General features: G+C 38.1%; 1 protein-coding gene across 3 annotated transcripts in view; it reads left to right on the top strand.

The window, feature by feature from the left end:
- The window catches only part of ADAM23 (ADAM metallopeptidase domain 23), a 177,587-nt gene extending 160,930 nt beyond the window's left edge, over nt 1–16,657 (top strand). Inside the window, exons 25-26 of one of the 3 annotated variants that reach the window (XM_032754785.2) lie at nt 5,216–5,306; nt 12,938–16,657. In XM_032754785.2, the coding sequence (XP_032610676.1) occupies nt 5,216–5,306; nt 12,938–12,986 (140 nt within the window). In that variant the 3' untranslated portion in view covers nt 12,987–16,657. Of the gene's footprint in view, nt 1–1,105; nt 1,197–5,215; nt 5,307–12,937 lie in introns of all 3 variants that reach the window. The other 2 variants (XM_058439253.1, XM_058439249.1) reach the window with 2 other exon arrangements.
- Nucleotides 16,658–17,125: the final 468 nt, after the last annotated feature.

Below are 17,125 nucleotides of genomic sequence, written 5' to 3'. Positions count from 1 at the left end.
TCCAAGATTCTTTCTCTTCCTCTGGGAGAATATTTAGCTAAAAATGTCGGTTAGCCCGATTGTAAGCCTTAAAAAATGGTGGCTTTGAGTCGTGGATCTTTGTTTTGTTTTACTGTCTCAGAGCACACAATACATGTGAAGGGCAGCCTTGTTGAAGTTAATCTCTGTCATCATGGGAAAGGTGATTTGAAGCCAGTCCTTTTGATTCCTATAGAAATATGAAATAAAGTATATGTATGTCCACACACTTGTGTGCACACAGGCACAGACACACAACTGCAAACAATGTGTCTTCCTACTTTAACACCAAACTTCATTTTGCCTTTGTAGAGGGAACCTTGGGGACCTCCACTCATTCCAGGCCCATTTTCCAGGATAGGAAAGCTGTACACAGAAGCAGTGACATAAAGTTATTCAGATTCTCACTCTGGTAGCCATCTACCACTTGGTGGTCTGAAGCAATTAATACGGTTTCCCAGAGACCCTAACTTTCTATCACTGCATAGTTTATCCACTTGAGACTATTAATAAAAAACAAAATGTCTAAATACTGTGACAGAAATCCAAACATTGCAGACTTATTTGAAATATACTTTTCAATAACTTCCCAGGTAAACATGTATTTACCTTTAAAGCTATTCTGTCTTGAATTTCTAAGGATCTTCACAAAACTGAATGATATATTCTGTTTTGAAAAGATGTAGCTTCTTAGGCATATTTTACAGTTTGAGAATTTTATAAACAATTACTAGTGGTTCATTACTTTTGTAATTAATATACAGATTTGCTGTTATGCAATTTAAATTACTTTTTATTTTACCTCACATATGATAGGAACTATAACAAATTGAATTATTTATGTGTTTATAAGTGTGTATAAGATAATTATGTTTTTTAAAAGAGGGTGTGCGGAGTTTGAAGGTAAATTCACAGTTATCCTCAAATATCTTCAATATGTATGTAGATCTTAATTTCAAATCTTATAGCAAAAAAATTCAATATTTAGCTAACTTTCAAAGCATGTCCTGAATAGATTATTTTGTATGTTAGTGAAATTAGTGTGTAATTTCCTTTGTTAAAAAATCTCCATTTTCCCTCCACACAGTGAATATGGCCACAAGCAGGCTAATAGGGGCCGTGGCCGGCACCATTCTGGCCCTGGGGGTGATTTTTGGAGGCACAGGGTGGGGAATAGAGTAAGCATCCTTGCCAGTTTCAGAGTGTTTCTGTGTGGTGCCTGGTGTGTGAGGCGATGCCTGTACCTGACTCCATGTCTCGTCCTGTTGACCGTGTTTCCCGTGGTAGTGCACCTTGTGGTGTGACTTGGATGTTGCTTGTGTCCTGTGGTTTTCTTGTGTCATGTAGAACCTTCTCCTGTCTGGAACAATGTGGGGCATAACATAACACTGGGTGTGCTTCCGATAGCTTCACAATTAAGGCAATAGTCCCAACACTTCTATTGCTCCTCCACTTTATAAAAGTAATTTTAAAATACAGACTTTTTTTTTTAAACCATTTATTGGCAAAAATGCTTTTATATGTATGTTTTCTTAGGATTCTTGTAATAAAGTTAATCTGTGCCAGTCAAATAAACTTACGTATATAACTAGGAATTATCAACAGTTATAGCACCTTTTAAAGGTAATAAAAATGATAGCTACTAATGTTTTCTTCATTTATTTAGAATGATATAGGAGGCTGCAGCTTAATTTTTTAAAAAGAAGATATTTAGCATACTGCCTTCCTATTTTTCCTATAAAATAGGTTAATAATTCAAAATTGAAGTCTACATAAATATTTGGAAGCAAGGAGCATTAAGAATGAAAAAATATTTAATCCAAACCTGTATAACCATAAGTGAACAGCTGCAAATCACCTGGTGGGTTGGTCTTAAAAGTAGCCAGGGTGTAAATAGATATATTGTGTGCCACTTGCCCATTAAGCTGTCACAGACATGCAGTTCTCCTGATGCTTTGATTTAGGGTACTCTGTACTTGATCCACATCCTCACAATAGCTGTCAGTTCTCCAGGGCACACTGCTTCCTGAGATTGCTAATCTGTAGATTAAAATATTATCATGATTTTTTTCTTCTCTCTCTAATTAGAAAAAGAATATTTAAGAATGGCAGACATAACCCTTTACACAATCTTTTCTGTCTACTGTGGTGGTGGTAACACTTCAAAGTGGCCCAGAATGAATTACTAGTATCTTCAGGCATCACTAGATATCTTTGACTCACCCACCCCAAATCTTGGGCTTATTGTGAATATCAGACATGTTTTTCTTTAGTCTCATTGGTTAAAACAAACGGGTGCTCCTCTTACATACTGGAATTGGGAGACCTGGGGACCAAAATAGCATTAAGAGGGAAGCAGGTTCATAGTTCACACCTTGTGTTGAAGATGACATGAGCCTTCTTTCTTCTGGATTCAAGGACTTTGACCAGACTTAGATCTTCCAACTCACATCTCATCTCTATGGACTGTGAAGCTGGTTAGCACAGGGGAAGCTAGAAATACTAGAAAAGAGATTTTGTTTCTCCTTGTATATTAGAAAACAAAGACCGTAACAGGGATAAAAATATTTAGAGACAAGAACTTTGTCCTGTAAAATTTCCCCTTGGATCTGTTGACTGGATTATATACAGAAGAAACATTCCTTTTTCAGGGCCAGCTCCATGCATGCATTTATGTGAAATTCCTCCTTGACAAATGGTAGTTTTCTGAAAATCATCCCAAATGCATTTCTTAACATTATACATTGGCTGTAACTTTGGTATCCTTAAATGTACTAATTGAAAGGATGAATTTTAATAATCCTTCCTTTAAGTCTTAGAGATAGGTAAAATCAAAGAGGCCTTTCTTGTAAAACATAGTCCTTGTTACCAGCATTTGTTTTCATCAATCATTTCCAGTTTTGTTCGTTTGTGACTATTTCTAATTGTGACAGGTAAGTCTGTGCAAGTGTATATATATTTTTTCTAAAGATAGATTTCTTATTATTCCTGGTTTATGAGCACTAGTTGTCTCTTAGCTTACTGATTTTTTTCCCATCAAATTCCAAGTTTTAGCATAATTGCTCAAGAAATATAGTTTTTAAAAAAATAATGTAGTACAATATAGATTGTCTTAACATTTCTTAGTTTAACTGATAGAGTAATGTTCATTCAGTCACTAAGAATTCCATGGGCAGTTTTATTTTTCAATTTCTACTCGTTAGTTTATAAGTCAGGAATCATTTTTCATGAGTTATGTATTGATTCTAATCCTAGCCTATGTTTTCTGAAGCTGACGAAGTGCAAATCATATCCAAAGCATAGAGTATGTACATGGTTATATTTTTTTTATACTTGTTTTGAAATTTGATTCTGTGTTGAAATGTGGGGAGGAAATACATGTAAATGGAATAAAGTTTCTCTAATACAGAAGTTAGCAGACTTTCTGTAAAGGGCAAGATGGTAAATAGTTTTAGCTTTCAGCCTACAGGGTTGTCTGTCACAACTTCTCAACAATGCTGTCTTAGCATGAAAGCAGCCATAAACAATATGTAAATGAATGCGCATGGCTGTGTTCCGATAAAACTTTTTTGCGAAAACAGACAGTGGGGCTAGATTTGGTCTGTGGGCTCTAGTTTGCTGACCCTTGACTTATAGGATATGTTTTAGAGTCAGACAAATCTGTGTTCACATCTTGCCGCTATCACTCACAAACTTCCAGAAGCCTGTTTCCTCATCCATTAAACAAGGATAGTCATAGTTCCCACCTCATATGATTTTTGTAAAGATCAAATGAGATACTGTATGTCAAGTGTTCAGTACTGTGTCCGGCGCTTAGTAAGTGCACAATACGGTAGCTAAACTATTTTTGTGGCTCTCATTATTATTATTATTATTAGTGTATCTCTAAAGGCAACTGAGATTCATTCTCTAGATGGTCAGTGGTTAGTCTTAAGAGCATGTCACAAGCCCAGAAGCCTGAAGAGACCTGCATCCCTGAGACTGTATTGCAGCTGTCCTCTACCTGCCCACCAAGCCCTAGATGGTCTCTAAGTAAAAACATGTTACGCATGCAATTTGAGTGCCGCCAAAACTGACATCCATTTATGTACACAGTTGAGGGCACTGATGTGAGCAGAAAAGAGAATTTTTTACACAGAAATGAATGTATACACAAACCTCAAGGATTTTAGAGAAACTAGCAACATTGGCTTTGTGATTCCTGGAGCAGGGATAGATAGGACTGAAAGTATTTTGTTGTTAGGGGACACTGTACCTGCATATTAGCATCCTGAAGGATGGGATATGTAAAGTAATTATTATACTAGGTTTAACGTTGCTTAGATTTTAAAATGCTGAGCTTAAGGAGAGGAGTGAGCGAGTGGACAGGAGTTACTGGAATATGGATTAGCTCTTATCCTTAGCAATTGATAGAAATGCCACCTTGTCTTTTCTTTCTTACTGTCCTTTGGCTCTCTGCTTTTTTATATCTCTAAGCCTCAAAGTTCTGTTAGTAACAATGGGAACTTTAAAGCTATTCTCAGTTGAATCTAAGGAATCTTTTTACCATTTCTCCAAAATTACCCAAATGAGATTTATGCTTCCTTATATCTTGCCTTTGGAACCCCATTTTGGTCTTTACCACTGTAAGGATCGTGAAGAAGTGTATCTTTGAGAGCAAGGCTTCAAAAGTCAGATCTGTATTGATGACTTCCTTCTGACTGCTAAATTTTAACTGTCTCCAAGTGGGGAATTAAAAAGTTAACATTCAGACCACTTTTAGGTGCTTTTTGGAAGGGCATTGTAGCAGAATGTGTTTCCTTTCCTCCATGCCCCCATTTGTCAGTCAGATGGAGCCAATCTGAACGCGATGGTATTCTCTATGTGCTTTTACTTATTTGATACATAATACTTGGAAAGAAGAAGGACGTGTAAAGACAGCAAGTGGGGCCTATTTGCTTCAAATTCTGTGAAAGGTGAATTTAATGGAACTTAATTGTCAATGGTGCAGAAACTTTAGATTTAAAGACATATAAATCCAAGCAACGCTCACCATAGCATCTAAAGTGCAAGTAAGCTAAGTAAATAAAGGCAATTTAAATGTTTAGCCATCTTTTACACAGGATATTTACTTCCTGAAACTGCTTAACTGCCTTTCCCTTGTGGTAACGAAAGTGGTTGGTTCATATGACTCTCTTCCCATGATCCTTTGTCACAGGTCCTAGTGCCACCAATCTCATAATAGGCTCCATCGCTGGTGCCATCCTGGTAGCAGCTATTGTCCTTGGGGGCACAGGCTGGGGATTTAAGTAAGCAACGCCGCATGTCTTCTTCTCAGTGGCTCTGGCACTTCTCTTTTCTGCTTACATAACCAAGTTTTGAGTTCCTGCTACAAGAGCTTAGGTTCTGTAAGTCAAACTGCAAAAAATAAGTCTTTTTATTCAGAAATGGGTTAGAAATGAAGAAACACAGACCCTCAACTGTCATTTTCAGGCAAGTGGGAAATGTAGAAGGAATTCATATACACTGATTTTTAAGGAGAACAAAGAAGTTCTTCAGTAGAAGACAGTCCAGCTTGTAAGAGCAGGCACTCTGAGATACATTCATTTCTACACAGGAAATCGAGGAAGCCATGTAGTTGGAAATAAGTGGATGTAAATTGCTTCTATCTGTTTAAAATTTGTTTGTAGTCCACTGATATTTTGAAATTTTCACAACCTAAGTAATCATGCAATCATTACTTGTATTTTTCATATGTAACAGTATATGTAGCTTTGTGATTTGAAAAGCTTTATAGTTTAATAAAAACAGATTTTAAAAGTATTTGTGTAATCCTCAACCAACTGAATTGGTTTTAAATCAGAATTTGAAAAATGTGGCTTTGTGACACTTAATATTTTCTAATCAAGGACTAAATATTGACCTGACAGGTAGGCCTGGGGTTTTCGTAGTGACCTTTTAGTTTGGATTGCACACTGCTTACTGCACTAAGATTGTTTAAATAGACACACTGGGTATTCACAAATAAACTTCAATTGTGATCAAAATTTTTAAACCTGATTTATCCAGGCTGAATATTTCTACACTCCAGAATCATTGGATAATTGCTTTTTATACCTTTTCATGCTATAGTGGGTTGATGATTATGATTTGTAGGTAAGCCCTCCTGTGCCTCCTGTGATACATGAAGTTTCAGCCAGATTTACAGAAACAAATTTAAGTGGGAAATAAGACCATTACCCAAATTCAAAACCCGCTTTGCCTCCATCTGGTTACTCAAAAGAGGAAGCTTTTGCCCTGAACTATCTGAATAATTGCCTTAATTATAAACTTTATATGTTTTATATTTGGGATTTTGAATTCAATATGTTTCAGCCAGCTAAAGTGTTATTTTTAGAAGCCGATTAAGGAAACCAAAGATGATTTAAATACTTTCAACATTTTCTGCTAATTTGTTATCATGTTAAGATTTAATGAGTAAGCCTACAGTTTTTGAGTGCCTTTAACTTGAAATAGTATTATAAAATTTTACATCTTTTCTCTCGGTATATTTATAGAGTTGAACTTGTTTAGTAAAATAGTTTTGCCATCAGTGTGTTTTCAAAAACACACTCATAAAATGGACAGCTCATATTTAAATTTATTGTTTTGGTATTAATAAAATATTGCCCACATAGTGAGTCACGCATGTGGCATCTAGTAAGAAATATGTTTTCCTTTGGGTGGACCTAATTCAAGCAAAACTTAGTGTTCCACTGCTACAAAAAAGTCATTGAACATTATAGTACTGCCATACTCTTATTATTTTATAGTGCTTCCTTGAACTTTTTCATTAGTATGCCTCAAGAAAAATAAATCTGGATCATGCCCAGGCTTATGCCTCATTTGGCATTAAGAAATCCCAGTTTCAAAGGCCTGGAAAACAGTCTATTACACATCTTTGCCATCTAGCCATATGCAATGCCAAATTTATCATTGCAGTGTTTGGAGAGAAGAGCACACTATTCTGTAGCAGGACCTCAAAACAGTGGCCTGGCCTAGCTCACAGCTTGAATTGCATGTTTCTTTGGGGAAAAATGGAAAAGCCTTTATCACTGTGTATATAAGTGGATTAGGCCCTGTAAAGATTCTTTATATCTGAGAGAGAGAGAGAGATCTCGTTATCACAAGAGCAGAAAACAAAAGGTGGGGGATCAGCACTTAGTGAGATGAGAAACAGCCTTTGCTGACTGCTGCCTGGTTGTTGCTGTGTAGGGACCTGTACTGCTGAGCTAAGTCAAAGCCCCTTCTTGTGCCCTGTAACTCTAATAATCACTTTCAGGGAGAACTGTGTAGAAGGACACACAATAGGGTGAAGTATTTCATGCCCTGAAGCAAAGAAAACGATGAAGACTAAGAATAATTCCAGAACATGTAACTTTAGGAGTTTAAGTTGGGAGAATGTGCTACTCCTGAGTGACTATTGGTTGCTACGTGAGGATCTTAATTTGCTTTAGATTTTAGTAGTAGCTGTGTGGTTTGTGTTCAGCTTTAAATAACACTTCTACCTTGTAATAAAAGGCTTTTGGTGCTGAATGATAATGTTTAGATTTTCCTACCACTTGGACAGTTCTGGAGATTACTAGTCTGGAGATAATTCGTAAGTATAATTATTTGCTATTTGAACTGAAAGCCTTTGGGTTTGAGTTCAATGTAAATGTTTAAAAAGAGATTCCTTTAGAATCAGAAGTTGAAGATAGTTTGTACAAAAATTGTTCTAAATACTGCTGTTGGGAATCCCTCCTGATACCAGGTTTTTATTTCTGGAAGAAAAGTTGGTAAGGTAACCTGAACAATTTGAGGGCATGCCAACTTTTTGATTAAAGGAAAATACAGTAACTGCTCAGGGAAAATACTACGTTTTCCTAATGTCACATTTCTTTAGATGTACTAGTGAGTAGTTTAGATGTAGAAGTATCATACTATACGTGACCTGCCCAAGTATAAATGAGAAATACAGCTATGCTCTAAGCCCTGACCTTGGCTGCCATTCTTTAAAGTTCTTTCCTTATACTATTATTTCCTCTGAAATAGGTGGTAAAAAGCATGAAAATGTGTGCGTGTGTGTGAATGTGTGCACATTTCTGTGTGTGAAGTGATAATAAAGATGTATCAAGATTATTATAATCTGAAAATAGTACTGATTTAAATTACGTACTTCCTTTTGGTAGAGTAGTTGAGTCAGACCGCTTTGGTGCAAGCAAGGCTTCCGCAAGCAAGGTTGTGGATTTCCTGAAGAATTTTTAAATGTTTTATTTGGTAGATTTTTAAAAAATATTCTGACATGTTGTGTAATGTTATGGGTAGTTACTTTGCTTAATTTCTTTTTCTTTTTCTTTCTTTTTTTTTTTTGAGACAGACTTTCACTTTTATTGCCCAGGCTGGAGTGCAGTGGCATGATCTCAGTTCACCGCAATCTCCACCTCCCGGGTTCAGGCGATTCTCCTGCTTCAGCCTCCTGAGCAGCTGGGATTACAGGCATGCGCCACCACGCCCAGCTAATTTTGTATTTTTAGTAGAGATGGGGTTTCTCCATGTTGGCCAGGCAGGTCTGGAACTCCCAACCTCAGGTGATCTGCCAGACTCGGCCTCTCAAAGTGTTGGGATTACAGGTGTGAGCCAGTGCGCCCGGCCAAATTTGCTTAATTTCATATTCCAGAAGTATGAGGTTACTAAGGATATGATTAGTCTGTAGAGTCCCAGGTATTGAGGGTCTTAGGAATTTCTTTATGAAATCCTGTGAAAAACGAACATAGGCATGTGGCACACCAATTTGCTCTACTTCTGTATCTGCGTTTATTTTCATTCACCCCATGCTCCTGTTCTTCCCCATCACCCACACACAAGAATAAAGTTATGAGCTGTGGTGCAGAGGATTGCAAACCTCTGTCCTAGTTGACTCATGGAGACTCATGACACCTACCAACATTAAATAATGATACTGCTTGATTTGACTGTTAGAGCTGTTGCTTTTACTGGACATTAGAAAAAGCAGGACCATTTTAGTAGCATCTTCCCTAAAGCTTAGGAAAGGTGAAAAGTATATGAAAAGAGAATTTCATATCTCCATTTAAAAGTGAACAGGATTGCCTTCAGCACCTTAGGCATTGCTATTTATCTGATATTCCCTAAATTTGAATGTAGGGTTTTAGATGTGAGCAAAGTCATTTACATGCACATTAGTAGGTGATGGTGGTAGGAAAAGAGAAATTCTAGGTGATGGTAGGAAAAGAAATGAAGGTAATAGTGACATGGTTTGTTGAAAATTGAAATCAAAAGGACTACAGGATGAACACTGAGCTCTTCCAATGATACTGTAACACCTCAGTCTGTGGAACCTCATCACCACGTCTTACTCTCCCGCTACTTGCCCTGTCCATGGGATTCAGTGGCAAGGTGGATTTCAACAGTGGCCATACTGGCCTGGCATAGCTACTCCTTACATTAAAAGTGTTAATTTAATATTAATAAGTCTGTGTAATTATCATACGTGGTTCCTTCTCTTTAAGAAGTTATTTGTGTTAAAAGCTCTTCTGAGCCTGACTCTGGATTTAAGAGATTCTGTCTGGCCTACGTTCCATTTTATTGGACATGTTAAAGAAAAGGCTGTTTATGTACTCACACAAAATGAAAAAGAGCTATGTCTAGACTATTACCAGCAAAGTTAAGAGTTATCTGAAGCTGGGCACGGTGGCTCATGCCTGTAATCCCAGCACTTGGGGAGGCTGAGGTGGACAGATCGCCTGAGGACAAGAGTTCAAGACCAGACAGGCCAACATGGTGAAACCCTGTCTCTACTAAAAATACAAAAATTAACTGGGCGTGGTGGTGCAGGCCTGTAATCTCGGCTACTCGGGAGGCAGAGACAGAATCCCTTGAACCCGGGAGATGGAGGTTGCAGTGAGCCGAGACTGCGCCATTGCACTCCAGTCTGGGCAACAAGAGCAAAACTCTACCTCAAAAAAAAAAAAAAAAAAAAAAAGTTATCTGAATGTCAAGTCAGCTAAAATTTGAAAGGAACTTAATATTGCTAATTATATTTTCTCAAAAGAGTAAACACCATTTTTTGTGGAGGCCTTTTGATTTTTATAGAATTAGGAAATTGAATTAAATTTGGCTAGTCTTTCCACGAGGAGGATAACCAGACTGCTGCTTTTTTGAATTCCATGACTGTATCCCAGTCCAAAATGAGAAGCCTAATTCCCTTAATGCCTGGGACTCCTGGGTTAGGCACTTTCTCTTTCATGGTGCCAGGCTGGCCAGGAAGATCAGTGCATTTCCCTGCCCCAGCACCCCAGGGAAGTGAACTCAGTGTATGGTGGCCTAGGAGGGGTTGGGCTAGGGACACTTCGTCAGGGGGTGACTCAGCATAGAATGGTAAGAATGTGCTAACCATGGATAAATGTATGCCCTTGAAAGAAGAACTAAAGGCTTTACAGCTCTGAGATAGTTATTGTTATGCAAAGAGTCTTGCTTTAATTTTGTGTAGATGTTTATGTGTGTAATGTATATTGTAGACAAAAGTCCAGATTATTTCAGAAGTAGTAAAAATTGATGAAAGCTGTGAAAATGCAAGCTTTATGGATTATGCTAGTGTTTTATAATGATCCAGAAATACCTTACAAGTTATGAGAAAGTTAATTACCTTCAGAATCCTAGTGAGCAGAGGGTATTCAGAGGAAACTGTTACGGAAGTAAGACAGCAAGGACCTGCCCACCGTAGTTGTACTTTCACATTAAAATTGAACTGAAAGAATATTTTTTTCATAGAGAAAATTCAGACCATTCTCAACATACAGTGGCCATGATGGTTTTACAATTTATGTGTGAGGCACCTTCACAGTCCGCTTCCCTCAGGAGTGTTCATCTCTGTCCTCATCGCGGTGTCACCTCCCTTGTAGAGGAGCTCACTTTCCCCCTGCTGGGACATCAGTGGAAGAGCTAAGGTCCTGGAATGCCCCATTGGTGTTCAGAGTCCATTTTCATCCAGCAAGATACAGTTCTACAGGATGGCTCGGCCTCTCGGTCTGACCTGGGAACCCAGTGATCCTGTAGAGCAATATTTCTGTAAAAAGATGCAACCTAAGCTTCAAAAACCAACTTTTAAAAAGAGCACAAGCTTTTGGACACCAGCAGTTTCTGTGTGCCAGGCTGAAATGGAATTTCCTGTCTCCATTTAAAAGTGGACTGCATTGCTGTTATGACCTTGGACATGGCTACTTATTGGTCATTCCCAAATTTGAATAAAGGAATATAGATGTGGGCAATATAGTGATTTACATGCACAGTGCTAGCTTGGTTTGCCCTTTCCTGTACATTTGGATTTACTGAGGAAACTTTAACATTTATCTTGAGTTCTAGCAATACATAGCTCACAAGATTGGGGCCTCTTGTCCTTCAGGGTCATTTCACAAGGTCAGGCAGTCTCTGTTTTTCCTCCCTGACTCACAGAGTATGGCTCCTTAAACCTCTACCTTCCAGGGATAGGAACAGGTGGCTGATGGAGACCCTGTGCTCTGCAGCAAACTAACTTGGTGGAGGATGCATTACGGGATACTTGCCTTTTGGTCTCACATTGGTTTCTTGGGCAGCATCAGCAGTGCCCACTTTCAAGAATGTTGACTTAAAAGAGGGCTGGGTGGGAATGATGAAGAAAAGTAAACAGCATTGTTGCAGATAGTGTTTGCTGCAATGGTTACCTGCTAGGCCAATGAGTCACACACTTAGGTCACTCATGAAGACGTTTTAATGTAAACTTTTAAAAAGAAAAGACAAGTTTTCTTTAAAGACTTTTATGTTGATATTTCAAAAGAGAAGCATCAAAGTGACCATCTTGGGAAAAATAAGAACTTTGCAGGATGCCTTTATACCTATTTTGAGCTTTGGTATTGTTTTTATTTTGAATTACTTGTGGGGAAGAGGAGTATATTGCAATGGCTTTGATACTTAGGGCCTGTAAGGGTATCCAGCTGGCCCTGAGTCAGTGGGCAGGGGAGTGAGGGCTTTGGGGACTCCTCAGTCTCCAGTTTTGCATGATGCCTCGGTGGCAGCAGCGTTGCACCCGCCCAGTATGCAGACTGAATGCATGAGCCCCTTGCTTGATGCCCCACATAAAGCCAGACCATGGGGAGGTTGCAACCAACTTTTATTGTTGCCTTGTAGTGTCTTGCTGGTTCTTTCTTTTCTCTTTAAACATAGGAGCCACTTTTTAGGAGACTGGACACTGTGAGCAAAGCATTTTAACTTGCCAATTTTCAACTAAGCTAAATTCTGCATTTGCTTAACTAACCTTAACCTGTGTCCACTCTCCTTTGAGTGTACTGTCTTACTGTGCACTCTGTTTTTCAACTTTCTAGATATGAAAAATGCTTGTTCTATAGTGGGGTAAGAGCTCACACACCCAAGGCAGCAAGATAACTGAATAGAGCAAGGCTTTTTTGCCACCTTGGTAAAGGCCAGTTCACTGCTATAGAACTGCTATAAGCCTGAAGGGAAGTAGCTATGAGACTTTCCATTTTTCTTAGTTCTCCCAATGGGCCCCTTCATGGAAGAGGCCTCCCTGTAATAATTTTCGCCTAATGAATTAGCAGTGTGATTATTTCTGAAATAAGAGACAAATTGGGCCATAGAGTCTTCCTGTGATTTAAAATGAACAACTCAAAGTTTCGTTTGGTCTTCACCAAAGGACATACTCTAGGGGGTATGTTGTGAAGACATCCAAAAACATTAGCTGTTCTATCTTTCAATTTCAAGTTATTTTGGAGACTGCCTCCATGTGAGTTAATTACTTTGCTCTGGAACTAGCATTATTGTCATTATCATCACCATTCTCTCATCATCATCTGATTAATTTGTGGATTTTCCCCCTCTGCTTGCATCTTCTTTTGACGCACCCTGGAAGAAATGTCAAGAAGAGAAGGTTTGATCCTACTCAGCAAGGCCCCATCTGAATCAGCTGCGCTGGATGGACACTGCCTTGCACTGTTGGATTCTGGATATGACATACTCGCAGCAGTGTTACTGGAACTATTAAGTTTGTAAGCAAAACCTTTGGGTGGTAATGACTACGGAGCTAAAGTTGGGGTGACAAGGATGGGGTAAAAGAAAACTGTCTCTTTTGGAAATAATCTCAAAGAACACCTTTCACCACCTGTCAATAAACGGGGGAGGGGGCAAAAGACCATGCTATAAAAAGAACTGTTCCAGAATCTTTTTTTCCCCTAATGGACGAAGGAACAACACACACACAAAAATTAAGTGCAATAAAGGAATCATTAAAAAAAATAGTAAGTGATTTTTTTTCCCTCAGCCTGCTGGCACTTAATATCTTCTAAATGATTTGGCATGATTTTTTTTTCTTTACTACCGATGACAAACTCCAGTGGCATGAAGATCTAATTTTCCAAAGGGTAAAAACTGCATGGCATATATACAACAAGCTAGCAAGCCAATTCTCAGCAAAACCTGCAACAGAATACCTAAGGTGAAGATGACAGATGAACACACACAAGCTGCCTGGGCCTCTTCACTTAAACATGTCCCCACACCCCATCCTCTCGGAGCCCCGCTTCTTACCCCCCACCTCCCACCCTCTATAATCCCCACTCCCCATTGGAGACCAGGCCAGGGCAGAACTCCACGGACCTTGCTCTTGTTGATTCACTTTCCCCATTGTGTTTTCTCCTGGACTGAGCATCTTTGGAAATGGGAGCTGGAATTTGAACAATGATGCTATTGTATAGTTCTTTTATAAATGTAAATACGGAAATAAGAGATTTTGACACATCATTTTCACTTGTCTGTATTGAGATATTTTCCTTGTAAAGGTTCTCTGTAAACTTGAGTTTATTTTTTGCTCCCCATCTTTTTTGTTTCTTGTCTCTCTTTCTCTGTCTCTGTCCTTCTCTCTTGTAACGTGTTATACAATGACTCTTGGGCTTGCTTAAAAAGACAGATGTAGCCACAGATGCAGGGAGTTTGGGCACAAAACAAGTGCAGTTTAAAGTTGGTGTGCGTTAAACCAAAAATAAACAAAAGGGGGGACATAAACAACAAAATAACCCATATCGAAGACACAATTATGTAAATGGAAATATATGTACTAAGTCTCGAAAATTTTTTGATGTCATTATAAACCTATGTATATAATGTAAGAAAGTAGACACCCTTTCAGATTAATCACAAAAGTGCCAAGCTCATGATTTTGGTTTTCGGTTTTGACAATTTTCTTTCCCTGTCTTTAATGTGAAAGGAGGATAAACTTAAAGCCTTAAATAAAAAAAAAAATTTTAAATGTTAAAAGCTTGGAAAAAATTAAGCTTTCCATTTTATTTGTATTTGTTAGTGTCAGTATTTCATCTATGCTCATTTTCCTGCCTCAAAATATATATGGTAGAACCCTATTGGAAAAGTGGTAATGGGAATAGAAGGAGCAGTTACCTTTGTATCCGCATTGTTAAAGTAGACTTTTATGCTGTGCTGTGCTTTCAAGAAACCTTGTTTGACCTCTGGCATATTATTGATCAGTGGACCGTTGCACTGGATTATAGTGGGATTCTACTATATACAAATCCACATTGTTCTTCTCCCTCCGGCCAGATTTGCAGATGTAATCTGGACTTTCCAAGTCCCTCTGAGTTTCCTTCACTTTTATTGATTTTTTTCTTCTAAATATGGTCAAGATAGCTTCTGTCACATGTTAAGTAAATAAGCTAAAGAAATTTGGTCCCGGCTTTGTTTTACTGTACAAACCTGTACGTGATCACTTCAGTGAGCATCCATCTATAGATGGGCTTTAGTAAAGACTGTCCCAAAGAGCCCCTACTTCTCCAATGCCTCCCCTTTTTTTTTTAGGAAAAGGACATGCAGTTTTACTCATCACTTCTTCATGACACCAAATCCATTGCTAGATTTAGCTCCTGGTCCCTTTTCAGCAAGATTCATGTTATCAGTCTTACAACTTTGATTTTGGAAAGTATTATGTTCTAAAACTGCACTGCTTAACACAGTGGGGTTTTTTTCCCCCGAGGTGTCTTTAACTGGGGAAGTACCACAAACATAGAGCAGAAACTTTAATTTCTATATTCTACAGTAGACCATCACCAAACATCATGTTGTTGCTTTCTGAGTAATAGGTGCTACACAGGTAGGCGGGCTTTCTCTAGGACTAGCTGTACGTTTGTATTGTAATAAAAGGGCAATCTACAAGGCCGCTCGGCCCTACTCCAGGCTTCATAGGACACAGGTAGCATCCCTCTAGTCAGTGGCAATGGCTCTTTCAGCTGGGAGCAAGCTTGGAGGAAACTCAGATTACCTGGTATCTTTTCCTGTTGCTGCATTGCTTAGTGTTTCCTTGTTGCTGGGTCCTGCTCTCTAGTAGATACTAAGCTGCTGTGAAGTACACCATACACATTTCACTAAGATTCCAGAGCCACCATGATGACTTAACAGAAACAAAATCATGGTAGTTACAAAACAAATTAAATCTCTATTGTTAACTTTTAAGCATTTCACAAACAACATTGTAAATGTGCGATGTTATGTTTTAAATCAGACCACAGTGGTCCCCAAATATTATGTACATATGGCAAATGTCAGTGTAACTTTTTGTTACACTGGCAATTTCGTAGGTAATCGAACCTATGCTCCAATGTTAAATTATTTGTGTATATGTAAAATACACAAGCTTTAAGCTATGTGTGTATGAATATGAAAGTTAATGCAACCATGTCAATTGTAAAGATTGATTATAATTATTTTTGATGGTATTAGGTTATGTAGTTTCAAACTCTTTGCTGTATTTTGCACATGCCAGTCATTTGCTAATTTTTATGGCGTGGAGATTCTTTTTTATTAATTTGAGCTCACAGCACAAGTGTATCACTGTTTAATGTTACCCAACAAGAGTTAGTGTTAAGTGATGATCAAGTTCCCATTTCACTTGCTCTACTTTTGCTGCATTAATTAATGACACCCGGATGAGGAGACGTGCACTAACTTCATTGCTCATCTGGGATAGTGCATGAGCCCATTGAATTAGAGCTACTCCTACTAGATAACTGAGCAGTACACATAAGTGCATGTCATGAAACATGAATCACATAGAGCAGTGGAGTTTTACCAAGTGGTGTGTGTGGTTTTTGTTTTTTACTATGCAAAGATGGGAAGTGCACAAACTTTTCAAAGACTAGTGTCTGAAGAACTTTACAAACAATACTTGAACCCTTTCTTTAAAGTTATCCCATCGTGTTTTATAGTCATTGTTGCTTTCATTGTTAATTTCCATTTTTAAGTGCTTTGTAATTTTTTAAGTGCACTACCTGAAATTTTGTTTGAAATTAATGAATTCATTCGTATCTTGTTGGCTGCCTATGAATGGAGATTCAGTAGTCATTGTATGCATCTTTAAGTCAAATGTGTATTAAAACTTTCGTTAACGTAGAATGTTGTAGCTTTATGCTTTAATCATTTCTTTTAAACCCCCTTTTCTGTGTCCTCTTGTAGTGCTGATTAAATGGCCATGTGCCTGATATCATCAGAGTTTTAGCATGGATCCAAAGCCTCACTGAAAATTTGAGCAGTCAATGGCACAAAATAAAATCTCTGATTAATGATAAATATATGCCTGATTAGGATTCAGTTTTATTGGATTCATTGGAATTTTTTGCTTCTTATAAATCGGAAAAACCCTACCTTAGGATCGTTTAGAGATTTTTTTTTTTTTAGTGTCTCCCTTCTGAGTTTTAAGAGTGGATGGCTAGTAATAACATCCACACTTTGGACCTGGTACCAAATTTGTAATCAAGCAACAAAGAAAGTAGAAAGAAATCTGGTTATATAAATTGCATTATAAAAAACATTCTAAGGAAGGCATTTCTTCACAACTCCCATGGAATTGATCACCAAATTATATTCCTTCTTCATGAATGTCTTCAGTATGTCTCCTCTCCATCCCATTGCCATGCCTTGGTTTGGCCTTAACAGACACATATATCTCACATATATCGACTGCACTGACACACATTTGCTAATCTGACCACATTGATGAAAGCATTGCAGGGCTTTTCATTTCCTGTAAGTTAAGGCTCAA

This window comes from Hylobates moloch, unplaced genomic scaffold, assembly GCF_009828535.3.
Source record: "Hylobates moloch isolate HMO894 unplaced genomic scaffold, HMol_V3 SCAFFOLD_1, whole genome shotgun sequence".
NCBI classification, from domain to species: domain Eukaryota; kingdom Metazoa; phylum Chordata; class Mammalia; order Primates; family Hylobatidae; genus Hylobates; species Hylobates moloch.
Note: the sequence above shows the minus strand (reverse complement) of the source record. Positions and strands in the feature narration are given on the sequence as shown.